We start from the raw sequence: 15,878 nt of genomic DNA, 5'->3' as shown, positions 1-15,878 counted from the left end.
TTCTTTCTTTCTTTCTTTCTTTCTTTCTTTCTTTCTTTCTTTCTTTCTTTCTTTCCCCTCTTCATCTCTCCCCTTTCACCCTCCTTTCCTTTCCCTTTCTTTTCTTCCTTTCTTCCTTCTTTTATTTTTTCTTTTAATCTCTAGGTCCTGGATCCCCAGAGCCTACAAAGTCTAAGGAAATATTCCAACACTTAGCTATAGCCACAGTCTCTGCCACCTGCCTGTTTTGATCCTATGACGACAGTTGTTTTCTCTAGTAATACAATAATCATGTTAAAAGAACATGAACACTGTTTTCAATTTTGTTTCATTTGATATGTAATTCTCTTCCTGTTCAGATTCATTTAAATAATGAAAGAACTCAAAATTGCCTGCAACTAGGTCTCTTTTATTATAAGAACTCATTTTTTAGCTCTAGTTTTAATTTTTTTTGTTTATTCTTATTTTGTAACTGACAATGGGATTATTAAAAGAAATATGGTGATTATTCTTTTTTTTTTACTTATTAGAAAGTAAACAGTTCATAAACATAAAGCGTGGGAACTTCTAAAGATATGTCCACCTCCGTATTCTTTGGAGGAAGTGATTTGTGTCTATTTTAAACAATGACACTAAGCACAATCGAGAGTTGGCTTGTGTTCAGTAACCAGCATCTTCCTGGTGCTGAGAACCCACAGTGTATTTCTTTAAAGCACACTCCTCAGTATCATTTTGATCTGCAGAACAATAGAGTTTCCTATATCATTTACATGTGCAACTTTGGGGAGCCTGGGCACGAAGGATTTTTATTTTAATTTAATGGTGAAGGAATGGTTAAAAACATGTGTTTCACTGTTCTGGATTATGACTGCCTATAGGAAATAAACAAGTGGCAGATTACACAGCAAATTATATAAGGTGTCTGGCTTTCGTATCCTTTTTTATCTTCGTGTTAAAGAAGGATAAGAGGCCAAATGGTAAAAAACAAAACAAACCAACAAAGTATGCCTCCCAGTCGGGATTCACAGCCAAAGAGAAAAACAAAATCCTCAACAACAATTCAGTGTGGGAATTATTTTTTTAAAAGGTGTCTTCGCTTTCACGGGATCCACGCAGCTTTCCGGCGGGCGCAGTGAAGTCTGAGAACGGTAAGAACGAATTAAGCTTGAAAAGGTGCAGGGTGGAGAGAGCGCCTGAGCATCCTCAGGGGAGGGACCCTGCTGCACTTTAAGCTCAGGTCTGACCCTGAGCAGTTCTGCTAGAAAGATAGCAAAGAAGCGTATCCACTCACTGGGGCTTTGACATAGTCCCAGTCGCTCACAGCAGGTTTCTCTGAAATGTGTTAAGTAACTTAAGGAATGCTCTCTGACTAACACCCTTAGTTCCTGCCTTCCTGCCATGAAAGGACTCAATTAGGCAAGTCCGATGGGGCTTGAAGGAAGGTGGTGGTTGGTTACATATGATTAGTATATGTTATACAAATATATGAAATATTCAATGAATAAAATAATATTACAAAGAACAAATAACAGCACATGTGTGAAACACTCCCCCCACTGCCCTGAGACAGGATTTTCCTGTGTGGCCCTGGCTATTCTGGAACTCCCTCTATAGACCAGGCTGGCCTCGAACTCAGAGATCTACCTGCCTCTACCTCCCTAGTGCTGGGATTACATGGATGGGCTACCACTGCCCAGCCTCATTTCTGATTCTTTTCCTCCAGTGAACAAACAATAAATAAATCACTGGAGTTGAGGGTTGAAATGCTCAAATGAACACAAATAATAATTTAACTTAGAGCCACTACGAAGTTAGGTAATTTTCATGAGACATGCTTTAGCACATGCTTTCCCCAGCATTAATCCTTAATGGCTGTGCCCAATTTATAGTACGCATTGTTTTCTCTTGAAAAGATATGTATTTCAAAAACATACTCATACTTACAAATACTTGCATACATAAATTGCCTTTCTATGTTTGGTATTTTAAATATTTATTTTTATTTATGTCCATGCACACGTATGTGCCCGAGGCCCAGATTCCCTGGAGTTGGGATAACAGGCAGTTGCGAGCTCTCCAGTTGTGGGTGCTGGGGGCCAAACTCTTGCCTTCTGAAAGGTTAGTGAATGCTTTAGCCACTGAGCGATCTCCCCAGTCCCCTCATCTGTGTGATTTTTAAGGCAGGATTTCACTCTGCAGCCCAGGGCAGCCTTCAACTCATGGTGATCTTCTTGTATCAGCATTCTTAATACTAAAATTACAGGTGTGAGCCCCGTGCCCAGCTGATTTCATTTTTAATAGAAGAAGTAGTACGTATAAGGTTACAAATGTGTTCTAAGATACCAATAAACATGAAAGTGTGTTTAGAAATTTGTTATTTTTACTATTATGCCTTGTAGTCTCATGACTGTCCAGTATTTTACTTTTATCTCCCTGATTTATGTTGTTTGCTTACTATTTTTAATTACTTTGGGGTCTTTTAAAAATATTTTATTTGAACCAGGTGTGGTGGCGCATGCCTATAATCCCAGTATTCAGGAGGCAGAGGCAGGTAGATTTCTGTGAGTTTGAGGCCAGCCTGGTCTACAAAGAGAGTCCAGGACAGCCAGCGCTACACAGAGAAACCCTGTCTCGAAAAACCAAAAACCAAAACCTAACCAACCAACCAAATGAACAAAAAAATTATTTGTGCGCACGTGGAGGTTAGAGGAGAACCTTTGGGGATCAGTTCTCTTCCTGTACTGTGGGTTCTGGAGGACAAACGCAGCTATGGGCTTATCCAGCGAGTGTTTGTTACCATCCCCCCCCCCCCCATGGTATCTTGTGTGTCCAGGAGTCTTACATTTCTTCTGGCAAAAGTTGTTGGTACCGTGTTCTTGTCAGTGTTTGTGTTAAATATTTCCTACCTTTAAAACTAGTCTGCTCCATTTGCTGGCCTTGGAGTTGTCAGTGTTTGCTGGAGTACTGACCTGTCTGTCTATTTGTCCATGCATCCATCATCTGTCTCTGTTCATCCATCCATCCATCCTCCATCATTATCTGTTTGTCCATTTGTCCTGTGCCTGCCTGCCTGTCCCATCTGTCTCTTCTATGCTATTGGGAAGTTGTGCCATTTCCCTGTCTGTGAACATCATCTCATTGGTGTCTTCCAGTTCCACAGATTTCACTGTTAATATTTTGTTCTCACTCAGCCTAAGAGTTCTTGAATCTTTCCAAGTATGAGGCTGTGTCTTCCATGAGCTGTTACTCATAAGCTTTTATTCAAATATTATTATTCTCTCACATTGTTTTCTTCTTCTAAGGTACCAATTAAACATATCTGTGACATTAAGCATTTCCCTCCATGTCTCACCAACCATCATGTTTTATCAGGTCTCAGGTAATTTCTCTAGTTCTGCCTTCTAATTCACCAATTATTTATTCACCTGTGTCTTAACTTATAAACCTGCCTAGTAAGATTTTTAGCGTCTTATGTCTATTTATTTCTGTGTCTTTTGGCTTGCAAATCTTCCGTGTGTGTGTGTGTGTGTGTGTGTGTGTGTATTTGTGCGTGTACTAACATGATACATTCTCAAAAATTTGCTTTGTGTTTTACATGCCAACTTATTTTTTTAATGCTTCCACTTGTAATTTCTATTATTTTAACTTCCTGTGAATGTATTTACACCACTGTTTTTTCCTTCTGATTTTTTTCTTTCTATTTCTTTGTTTTATTTACTTGTATGTCTCATAATCTTGACTTGTGCTCACAAAAGTGCTAATTGTGCTGATTCTTCTTAGTTTCTGGAAGTTCTATGAGGTGTCTGAATGTACCTAGAATGGGCATTTGTATATCTATAATGGATGTTTATATACATCTATATCTATCTATCTATCTATCTATCTATCTATCTATCTATCTATCTATTATCTATCTATCTAAAGTTTTTGGTTTTATAAAGCACACAATGCTGCCAACCTGGTTTTGCTGCCTATGTTAATTGTTCTACCTGGTGTTTTTTGGTTTTAAGATCTGAGCTTTCCCAAGTTTGAATAATCAATGGAGGGTTTTAAATTAAGTAAGAAAGCCACATTTAGACAAATTAATTCCCTCTTATAGTCTTAATTTAGTAGTTGCATTTAATTGTGTGGTTTATCTTATTTCACTCTTTTCACATCCTTTAGAGATGCTCACATTTTAACTCGTGGCTCCTGCAAGCCCAGGTTTGTCTCTAAATCTTGTAGGTCACTGAAACATAAGCCATCGGTACTTCTCTGGTTTTACGGCTTTTATTAAATTTTTGAAGTTTTGAACTACATTTAGTTTTTAAAAGTTCTTCTGTGCATTCTATTTCATAGCTTACCCAGGGTAACTGGGTTATAGTGGAAGGTTCTTCAGGTTAACTCATGTTCTTACTGGGAAGTAGGTGAACAAATGAGGCACATGTATGCCACACATGTTAACTTGCCTAAAGGAAGCTTGTCACTCTTAGAGCAATACCAGTTATCATCTGCTGTAGGTATAAAATAACCTCGTCATTTGATATCTTCGTTTCTTCTTACGTAAATATTTTGTAAGTACACAGTCATCTCATTTACTCCGAATCTCTCCTATGGCACAAGAAACATATATAAATGGGATAAACATCATACCTCATTTTTCTCTTTGAGTTTTGTGATCATAACAATCACGGGGCTATCTTCTTGCCAAACCATCTGCCAGAAGTCATTCACAGTGTTGATCATGGGGCCCTGTGTGGCGATAAAAGCTTTCTCCTTACCACTGTAGCCCTAGATGGAGCAAAGAGACAAACATATCGTTATATGTTCGTGGATTGCTATGGACGTTCTGGGGGGGGGGTGATCTTCAGAATAATGGAGATGTGCAAGTTCAGAAGCAGCTTCCCTGATCCCAGCACCACTAGGCATACGCGTAGCACTTGCCAGAAAACCCAGCTCTCCATTAGGTAGAAAGGGTTGTAAAGTCCAGTCGCTTGAGAGCATCCACATGGGGCCTGTGCTCAGGGACTCACCGCCAGGGAGAACTCACTGTGAGACACCCATGGCCAGTATTGATGTGACTATAACATGAGCACTACAGACATGAAACACTGGTGACCAAGTTAAAGCAAACTTCATTCTGAGAACGGAAGAAAGAAACAAAGCTGGGGGGGATCCATTAGGGGAAAAAGGATAAAACCAACAACTCAAAATAGTAAGTCAACGTGCCAGCTAGAGAGAGAGGTACAGTTACTTACCCGAATATAATTAGCATTAATGTAAGTACTCAATGGGTCGCTTATATTTTTTGATCTTAAACACACTCTGCTGAGAGGATCTAAGGAGGAAGCCAGAGAAAACACACTGAGTAGATCTAGTTTAAAAAAAAAATCCCCTAGAGCAGCTACAAGCAGCAAAGTGAAGTGTGTAAGTTCAGGGCTATTAGACAAGTGCCAGTGTTTGTCTTCCGTGCACGTGTGTGTCCATCTCTTGATCTATCTGTGAGACTTGGTCCACCCATCAACCCCTGATTCTGATGTAGGTCACGACATGTTTTAAGGAGTTCTGATTCTTGACCCTTCTCTCATTTGGACCCCTCTCTCTTTCTTTAGATTTGGAATTTGCAAATCTGCTTTTCTCCTATTTCTTCAGGAAATAATTGGGCCGCTCTCTCCCATTTCTTTGTATTTCACTATTATCCCCTGATCTGGCCCTTCAGGACATAGTTCTGTCCTGGCTTCACCAGCAGTGTTAATTGACTTACTGGGACTGAGACATGTGATATTAGCATGGGTGCGAGGATAAGGCAAACAAGGGCAAAAGGAGGTTGAAAAGCACATCTCGAGTTAGCGAGTTCTCCGTCTAGCCATAAAACAACAAACAACATCCCTGATCACTATTGGATGTCACACTCCTCCCGGTGCTTCGGAGGCCTGACGCGATTTAGCCTGTGTGTCTAAGAAAAGCTCCCTTAGGTTGCGGCTGCCACCTCTAACAGCATATTCCAAACCGAAACAGAATCTTGTTCATAGTGGGAAGGCCTTACAGTTTCACCCAAAACACTACAAAACTTCTGTGCCTTTTTGGATGACATAAAGAAGAGCAGAATGACTGCGAAGATGGATTGGTTGAGGAGTCAGGTGTAACCTGACAGAGGATGAAGAAATGGGGCTCAGCAACATGGACCTTGTTTGGGAGGAGGGAATTTCTCTGAAGGGTCATGATGGGCAAATGGTTCTGAAGAAAACCAGAGCACAGTAGGCCCTGGGAATGTGTCCGGTGACAGCGCTCTCAGCTAGAGCCTTCACAGGACAGATCCCGTGGAGAGCCAAATGGCTCTAACTGTTTCAAACCATGCCATTGCCCCTAGTCCTTCTGGAATCATGGCATGCCTCTATAGTGCCCACAGCGGTTGGGTAGGGGCAAGCTGGCCTTTACTTGCAGAAGGCATTTCCACCCAACTTTGCATTCATGCTGTATGCAACACGCATCATGCTGTCCACACTGTCGAGGGACTTTCTGCGCGACTGCCTTTTACTCCCCCCTCTCTCTTTCTGTTTCTGAACTCTTAGTAGCTGCATTTTAACGTATGTCTGTGTATTTTGCAGAACACAAAATAAGGAAACAGGAAGAGGAGCCACCGAGGTGTAAACAGCACTTGTGACCAGGTTCCATGAGTGGTAGCGTGGGGGAGGGGCCTAACTGCCGGCCTTCTTGCAGTGCCCTTGAGCTTCTTGCCTAGCGTGTAACGCACCACCATCTGGCATCAGTCATCTGCTGAAGCACACGAACCCGTGTATAGTTGTGCCCCTGCCAGACAGGCAGGCTTACACACCGGTTGTGTGTAAGGGCTAATTGTTTCCCCTTCTTTCTTTAGTGACAAGATTCTGTGTTCACGCTGGGGTCTGGTAAGATACACAGTGTGTAACTCCCCCTCTTCCCATCTCTTGGGGTTAGTTGGGGCCACATGACCAGGCTGTTATTTGTAAATGAAAGTGATGTGTATGACGTTGTGGTCATGGGAATCAAAGGAGAGGCGGTGATCCCCTTCTGCTGCTTTGTATTCCTTTTTTCCACTGCGTGGGTCCCTGTTGGGGTGAGCAGTGTCTTGGAATGTGAGAAGACAAGCAAGGCCTTAACGTGAGACAAAGGTCTGGATGCACAACATGGCAAAGCTGCTAGATCAACTTAAAGATGCCTCTGTGTGAGGCAAACACATTTCCAACTCATGTCAGCCACTGATAGCACAGTTGTCTGTATATGTATGTGTATGTATTTCTAAGTTTCATGTGTGTGTGAATGAAATCTGTTCTATGTAACTGTTTTTCACATGTCTGGAATTTGTGAATACTTAGAAAATAAAGGGTTAAGTCAAGGTCCTCATGTCCAATAAGAACCAAGTTATATAAAGACAAAAAAAATTAGCAATTTAAGAACTATTTCTTTCAGTTTAGAGGAATATCTAAACTCCAAGGATCTATGGCTTGGCTACTTAGATACCCGCTGTGATTGTGTCAGCCTGGACAGCCCCAAATTGCTTTGTACTGAGTGTTCCTCTTCTGTCCAGCCTTAAATACCCGCTCTAATGTCTATATTTGAAAAAAAAAATGTCTTTAGTTTTCATGTGTAGCCCCCAATCATGTGACGTCATCAGCCACACGCGGACGCCGAATCCTTGACAAGTGGCTGGTGGGAGCTGAGGACTTAGAATCTTAATTTCATGTTTTACATTGGGAGTTACTTTGCTGTCAGTGGCTAGCAGCGGCTCTTCTAGATAGTGCAGAGCTGAAGGGTGGCTTCCGAGCTCCACTTGGTGGACTACAGCAGTCTTTCACTGTCTTTGCCCACGGCCTCATTGCCAGCTACATCCCTGTCTACTCCATCTGATGTGGCTCCAGCATCAAAGACACTGTCTTGCAGATTCGAGGCATTTGCACACACTCCTCTTTTATACAGGAGTTCCTCATGTCTCAGGGCTCAGTGCTGCAAACACACCTTTCACAAGTCCCAGCTTTTCTGGGGAAAATGAAGCATCCACTTTTTACCCTGGTTTCCCTGACTTTTATTTCAGTGTTTGTTACTTTGTGTTCTAAGTGCTTACATTTCTGCCTGCCCTCAATGGGTTGTGGTGAGACCCCAGAGGGCAGGGACCATGTTTGGTTCACGTCTGTGGCCTTTATAATTTCCGCTTGATGTGTTGTTCATGAAGAGTCTAATTCTAGAATTAATTTCTGCGGTGAATAGTTCAAATGCTGCTTTTGATTTTTTTTTTTTAGATTTTTTTTTCTTAGCAACCGAGACAAGAAAGAATGTGCTTGTCTTAATGTCTGCTGGTTGCTTGATATTTGCACAGATGCCTCAAGCTACTCCAGCTTGAAAAGCTCCCCCCACCCCACCCTCTACACTTTCCTTAAGCTTTGCGTCTATGGATCCTATGAGTTAAAGGGGATTTATTTTGTAAACTTCTCAGAAATGGTTCTCCATCAAGCTAAATGATATTTATGGAAAAATTAGTAATTTATAGTAATTTTCACTTAGAGGTTCAAGTACTTGTTATTTTTAAAGTGAGGTATAACATATGATTATGCTGGGAAAAGGAGTTTTCCAGTGTAATCTTTTTTCTTTCCTGTTCCTTCCTAGCCTTCTTTCTGTTTCTTTTTTTTTTTTTCTTATTTTTTGATTGTTACAACTTATTTACTTTGTATCCCAGCTGTAGCACCCTCCTTCATCCCCTCCCAATCCCACCCTTCCTTCTTGTTCTCCTCCTCCCCTTCCCTCTGGCCCTAGCTTATCAGGTCTCATCAGGACTGGCTACACTATCCTCCTCTGTGGCCTGGTAAGGCTGCCCTGCCCTCAGGGGCAGATGATCAATGAGCCAGACACTGAGTTCATGTCAGAGACAATCCCTGTTCCCCTTACTAGGGAATCCACTCAGACACTGAGCTGCCATGGGCTACATCTATGCAGGGGTTCTAGGTTATCTCCATGCATGGTCCTTGGTTGGAATATCTGTCTCAAAAAAGACCCCTGGGCCCAGATTTTTTGGATATGTTGCTCTCCTTGTGGAGCTCCTGTTTCCTCCAGGTCTTTTCATCTTTCCCTTCTTTCATAAGATTCTCTGCACTCTGCCCAAAGTTTGGCTATGAGTCTCAGCATCTGCTTTGCTACCCTGCTGGATAGAGTCTTTCAGAGGCCCTCTGTGGTAGGCTCCTTTGCTGTTCCCTGTTTTCTTACTCTTTTGATGTCTATCCCATTTGATTTCTGAGTGAGGCTTAGTGAAGTACATAGCTAAAAAGACAATTCTCAGTAGAGGAATACAGAATGGCAGAGAAACACTTAAAGAAATGCTTAGCATCCTTAGTCATCATGGAAATGCAAATCAAAACCACCCTGAGATTTTACCTTATGCCCATCAGAATGGCTAAGATCAAAAACTGAAGTGACAACACATACTGGAGAGGATGTGGAGAAAGGGGAACCCTCCTCCATTGCTGGTGGGAATGTAAACTTGTACAACCACTTTGGAAATCAATATGGCGCTTTCTCAGAAAATTGGAAATAGTGCTTCCTCAATATTCAGCTATACCACTCCTAGGCATATATCAAAAATATGCTCAACTGTACAACAAGGACATTTGCTCAGCCATGTTTGTAGCAGCTTTATTCGTAATAGTCAGAATCTGGAAACAACCCAGATATCCTTCAATGGAGGAATGGATACAGAAATTGTGGTACGTTTACACAATGGAATACTACTCAGCAGTTAAAAACAAGGAAGTCATGAAATTTGCAGGCAAACGGTGGGAACTAGAAAAGCTCATCCTGAGTAAGGTAACCCAGAAGCAGAAAGACATGCATAGTATATACTCACTTTTAAGTGGATTAGTCATATAATATAGGATAAACACACTAAAATCTTCCTTGTTTTTATGTCCTCCTTTTGTATCTCTGTCCTTCCTTCCTGTCCTTTTCTTTTTTTTTTCCTCAGCATTATTGGACATAAGCAAAAATTTCTTGCACCAACTCTGTATTTATGAAAATTTCTCACCCTTGTCTCACTAAAATACCACTGCTATCTTTACTTTTCTGTTTGCCAGACAAAACAAAACTTGATCAGTATTTTAACTGACATAAGAACATACTTCATCAAAGATGACTATACACTTAAGATTTTCCTTCTAGGCAGAAATACATCTGAGGCTCAAGGGAAAAAATGGCAAAATGGGGAAGCATATATTCCCATGTATCTTGAACAAAGCTAAGGGGTGGGTTTTCATAGGTGAATTCAAGATAGGTGGAAGCTGGAGGCAGGGCTGGCTACATAGTCAAGGTGCTCATGGCCCATCTTTGACTTCATTGCAAAAGAGAGAGTACTCTGGGACCTCATTGTCCAACATGACAGGTACCAGCCACCTGAGGCTACTTAAATTTGACTAACCAGATACAGATAAAATGTTCAGTATGGTCCTTGTTGCATTAGTGGTACTGCAAGTGCTCAATTGTCACATATTGGCATTTATATCAGAAACAGCAAGCTGCTGTGGAGATCTGATCTCGGCCCAGCAGGATAGTGATGACATGAAGCGCATGTGTAAGGACCATAAGAACATAGGAAGAGAAATGGGGATCTTTATAGTCTACTTTTGAAAGAGGACTCTTCTACACATACAATGTTTACCTATCTTCTAGAATTTATTCTAGATAAGTTAATGACAGACCCAACATCATTTAGGAAGAGGAAGAAGGTAGAATCTAATATTGGTTATTAATCTATCAGTTAGGACTCTGCTAAGAGTTTGCATATTCAATGCCTTCAATAGATGCAGGGTAGAGTTATTGTCCCTGATTTTTTTTTTGGGGGGGTGGATAAAGAAAAGATTTAGTACAAAGGATTTAGCACAAAAAGATTAAGTAGCCTGTACACACTAAGATTTTTGTAAGAGTGGGAAATAAAACCTAACTTTACTATCTTGCTTTAGCTACAGAAGTTGTTGGTTTAGTGAGTGGTTCATTTGCTTGCGTATCTACCTTGTATAAAGCATGTCTTATAAATCTAATACATATGGAAAAGGCTACTGAGAATTCTTACTGAACATCACTGTTTTAAGTAGGAAGCACAGGCCAGGCTAAACAGGGCTCTGTAGTTTTGTGTGTATGTTGCTTTACATTGATGAATAAGTAAACATATATGAGGCATTACTATACATGTCCATTGCGTGTCATTACTCCATTCTGAGGCATGTTATGCTCTCCCTGTGGCTTCTAGGATTCATAGTACAGCAGTGTACTGCTAATGTTTGTTTATTCTGCAATTTGATCCAAGCTTGACCTTTGCACCTTAATCTGCTACTTATCCTGTTCTGTTTTGGCCTAGACATCATCCTTAAAAAAAGAGCAACAATTCAGTTGGCTGTTGCTTATCTGTATACCCACAAACGTGTGTGTGTGTATGTGTGTTGTGGGTGTGTACACATAAACTTTTTTTCTGTGGCGAAGGGAATCAAGGTGAAGGTCTTGTGGCATCAGGCAAATCCTCTACTATGAGCTCTAGCCCCAGGTCCCACCAATGCTTAACTATTCAGGAACTGCAAATTAAGCAGCTACTCTGAAATCCTTGCTAGCAACACTTAAAAGGTTTCAATTTTTCTATATTCTTGTCAACATTTTATTACGCAGAAAGACACACATGGTATATACTCACTAATAAGTGGATATTAGAAATATAATATAAGATAAACATATTAAAATCTGTACACCTAAAGTAGCTAAGCAAGAAGGGGGTCCAAGAGTAAGATGATCAATCCTCACTGATAAAGGCAAACAGGATGGACATCGGAGGAGGGAGAAAACAGGGAATCCTACAAACAGAAGCCTACCACAGAGGGCCTCTGAAAGACTCTACCCAGCAGGGTACTGAAGTAGATGCTGAGACTCATAACCAAACTTTGTGCAGAGTGCAGGGAATCTTATGAAAGAGAGAGGAGATGAAAGACCTGGAGGGAACAGGAACTCCACGAGGAGAGCAACAGAACAAAAAAAATCTGGGCACAGAGGTTTTCTCTCAGACTGATACTTCAACCAGGGACCATGCATGGAGATAACCTAGGCCTCCTGCACAGATGTAGCCCATGGCAGCTCAGTGTTCAAGTGGGTACCCTAGTAAGGGGAACAGGGACTGTCTCTGACATGAACTCAGTGTCTGGCTCTTTGATCACCTACCCTTGAGGGGGGAGCAGTCTTACTAGGCCACAGAGGAAGACAGTGCAGCCAGTCCTGATGAGACCTGATAGGCTAGGGTCAGATGGAAGGGGCGAAGGACCTCCTCTCTCAGTGGACTAAGGGAGGGGCATAGTTGAAGAAGAGGCAGGAAGGGTGGGATTGGGAGGGGATGAGGGAGGGGGCTACAGCTGGGATACAAAATGAATAAATTGTAATTAATAAAAAATGAATTAATTAAAAACATTTCATTGTGTCTATTTTTATCATACTTATGGTTGATATGAAGTGATGTCTCTCTTTGGTTTTGAAGTCTCTAATGGATAATAATGTTGATCATTTTTTATGCTTGTTGGTCAGCTGTCTGCCTTCAAGGAGGAGTTTCTATTGAAGAACTTTCCCTATTTTAAAACTGCTTTGTTTGTTTGTATGATCAGGGCTGATCATTGGTAATGGATAACCAATTTGTGAGCTCTTCCCTGGGAAAGACTATTTTTCCTGCTCTCAGCATTCCTTAGTTGCCTGTAACTCTTTGCCTAAAGTTAGAACTTCAAAAGATTTTCCCTTTCCATGTTACCATGTCTATTGGTGTTGTCCTAACATTATATGGACTGAGCAGGACATATTTATATATTTAGGAATGTGTGTATATATATATATATATATATGCATATACATTATATATAATATGTATGCACACACAATAAAGAGAGAGAGATGCAAAAAGTAAGGCAGATACATGGGAATGATTGTGGAGAGGAAAGGGAAGGGAGAAATTGTATAACTATATCTTATTAAATCCTAAAAAATTGCTTTGTTGTCTTTAATATTGGGCTGTTAGAATACTTTATTTTCTCTATATAAGTCTCCTATCAAATGCTTGTTCTATAACTACTGTCCAATTCTGTGGGTTATCTTTCCCTTTTTATGATGACATTTGAAACTAAAATTTTGTATTTCAATGAAGCTCATTCCGCTTGTCTTTTGGTGGCTTTTTCTTTTGGGGTCATCTAATAAACCATCAGCTGCCTCAAGCTTCTGAGAATTTGTGCTTCTCTTTTTTTGCTTTAGCTCCTATCTACATGCAAGTATATGATACATTTTGAATTAGTTTTTATATATAGTCCAAGAACAGATGCATCTTCTTTTACTTTTTCCTTCATGTATGGAATTATTTAACAGTAGTGATGAAAATCAGTTAATACTAATGTGTAATGGAGTAGTATTTTAGAGCCATGGATTTTTCTGGAGTTGTGAGCTAGTCACTGTGATGAAAGTAATGTGAGATAAAGTTACTCAACTCCAGATAACCTTGGTGATGACTATTCTTGACACACACATTTCAACTCTAAGTTTGGTGTCTATTACAGTTTTGTGAGGGTTGGAAAGGGTGAGGTATTGGTGAATGGACGACCATTTTACAGTGCAAATTATTGACTCACGAAACTTACTTGGCAAAATGGTCTTATAACGATTTTTAGTTCCATGACGTGGAATATCAATTTCTTTGGGATCCACAAAGTTCATTGGAATTTCCTGCAAAAATAAATGATATCAAGTTGTGTATTTAATGCTGACATAAAGATCAACTTCACAGTGGGTATTGGCTCTATGATCTCCTGGACTTCAAAGCCATCTATAAAACAACAGACTTACCCTGCTGCCTGCCCAACATCTTTCCTTTCATAAACAGGTAAAACACAGGCTGTTTGCTAACATCTAAGAAACATCCCTGTATGATTGGAAAGATTATTTTATTTGTTGTTACTACAGAGACAGAGCACTCTGCTTAGGTCGTAAGCATCCTGCTGTGACATACCTTGGGGGGGGGGGGACCCACAATGTATTTGTTTTTTAACTTTGTTCAAAAACTTTTAAAAAATAAATTATATTAATTATTAATTAATTAATTTGTTTTTTGAGACAATTTTTTCAGTGTAGCTCTAGCTATCCTGGAACTTGCTCTGTAGACCAGACTGTCCTTGAACTCACAGAAACACAATTTCCTCTGCTTTGCGAGTGCATGTACCATCACCTGGCTTTATTTAACTTTATTTTTTTATTTCTTCAATAACTTTTTATTAGATCAGAAAAACATTCATTCCTTTAATATCAATTGTGATTCTTTTAGAATCATTAAAACTTCCTCCTAAAGTGGTAAGTATGGAAGGATTTTGTTACTGATCTATGTGCTGAACTATTCTTAAAAAGAAATCACATGGTTCACATGATCACAGAAGGAAGAGTTAGGACAGAAGTGGCTCTTTTTCCACCCGTGAGACCTAAAACTACATGCATCCTTATATGACCAGGTTCAAGGGATGAGGAAGAATTTTCAAAAGGACATAGGCAAGTATTTTAAGATTTTCTTATAAAAATACAGTATTTCTTAAAGTTCTTAAATAGATTAAACAAATCATGGTGAAATCACATAAAAACAACTGTTATGTTATTTGGTGATTAAGGACCATGAACTCCTTCAGTCTCATAAAACATTTCCCTCTTTTTCATTAGCACTGATTAACCTTACAAAATAACACATTTACCCCATTTTCATGCACACATATAATGTACTTGGACCATACTCCCTACCTCCCGTTTTTACCACTTTTCCTTTGTCCAAGTTTTCTTTGGAAAAAATAACTAAACACTGAAGTTGAGGAAACTCATCCAGAACTTCAAGGTGTCCCCATATTCTGCCAATCTGAAAACTCAAGAAAAGCCAGACTACATCATGAATTGAAAACTTGGTTACAGAGAAAAACAACTTTTTCCTTTAAAAAGGGGCCACTGTGTTTATTTTTGTTATTTTAGACATTTAAGATGGTCTCGACTCTACCGAAACATTTTAATTTTTTTAGTTCCAGGATATCAAAATAAAAGTGTTGAATATTCAAGATTTTTTTCTTTGTTGCTATTGTTGGAGGCAAGATCTGAAGTAGCGCTGAGTCACCTCAGACTCATTATGTAGTTAAGGGTGATCCTGAACTTTCAATCCACCTCCCTGTACTTTGAGGGGCATGCACCACCACTCCAGATTTGTATGGCTCTGGAGTTTAAGCTCAGGGCTTTATGTATGCTAGACAAGCACTCCCAACCCACGTGTTTATTTTTAATCATTCAAAAAAGTCAGGTTGCTTTGACAAAGCCATAGAAGGCAACAATTTTATTCCCTGTTCTCTTTCATTTCACCCAGTTCTCTGGTACACATTGACAATCAGGGTCCCACATTGTTGTTCTCCCTGTATCCTCCTTGTTGGCCTCATCTTTCCTTTCATGGAAGTAGACCATGTTAGAGGCTTATTTTATCAGCAAAGATAATAGGCATAAGGTTAATACTGATTTCTGTATTCCCCCAAATCTGGTTGCAATCCTTGTTCTGAGAATCTCGTGTCTGAATGTTGTGTAAACTCTGCTCTTCAATTGGCCCCGATATGTAAATAAAGCAGCTTATAGTCAGTTGCTGAGCAGGGGAGAAAATAGAGCTGAATTTACTGCCAGTCAGGGGAGAAGGAGTTAAAAGACAAAGTAGGGGATTCAGCCACAGGTAAAGGGCCAGGAGACATCAGAGAGAGGGACTGGAGCATGGAAGCTACAAAGCACAAGTATCTCTGGGATGTATGCTGTAAGGAAGCCAAATTAGCTTAGCGAGTTTAGAATAGAGAAATAACTGTTCAGGTATTGTGTTGTGAAGCTTATTATTA

At 40.1% G+C, this 15,878-nt stretch overlaps 1 protein-coding gene across 6 annotated transcripts in view; it reads right to left on the bottom strand.

Annotated features, from left to right (window-relative positions):
* Window positions 1-15,878, bottom strand: part of Ptprr (protein tyrosine phosphatase receptor type R) — a 263,312-nt gene that overhangs the window by 23,621 nt on the left and 223,813 nt on the right. For all 6 annotated transcript variants that reach the window (XM_055626072.1, XM_055626074.1, XM_055626076.1 and 3 more), the window contains 3 exons: window positions 13,626-13,710; window positions 5,217-5,296; window positions 4,612-4,749 (listed from right to left, as the gene is read on the bottom strand). In XM_055626072.1, coding sequence (XP_055482047.1) covers window positions 4,612-4,749; window positions 5,217-5,296; window positions 13,626-13,710 — 303 coding nt within the window. The remainder of the gene's footprint in view (window positions 1-4,611; window positions 4,750-5,216; window positions 5,297-13,625; window positions 13,711-15,878) is intronic.

The sequence above is a fragment of the Psammomys obesus genome, unplaced genomic scaffold, assembly GCF_907164565.1.
Source record: "Psammomys obesus unplaced genomic scaffold, mPsaObe1.curated_primary_1811, whole genome shotgun sequence".
NCBI classification, from domain to species: Eukaryota; Metazoa; Chordata; class Mammalia; order Rodentia; family Muridae; genus Psammomys; species Psammomys obesus.
The sequence above is the reverse complement of the archived record's forward strand: the minus strand, read 5'-3'. Positions and strand labels throughout refer to the sequence as shown.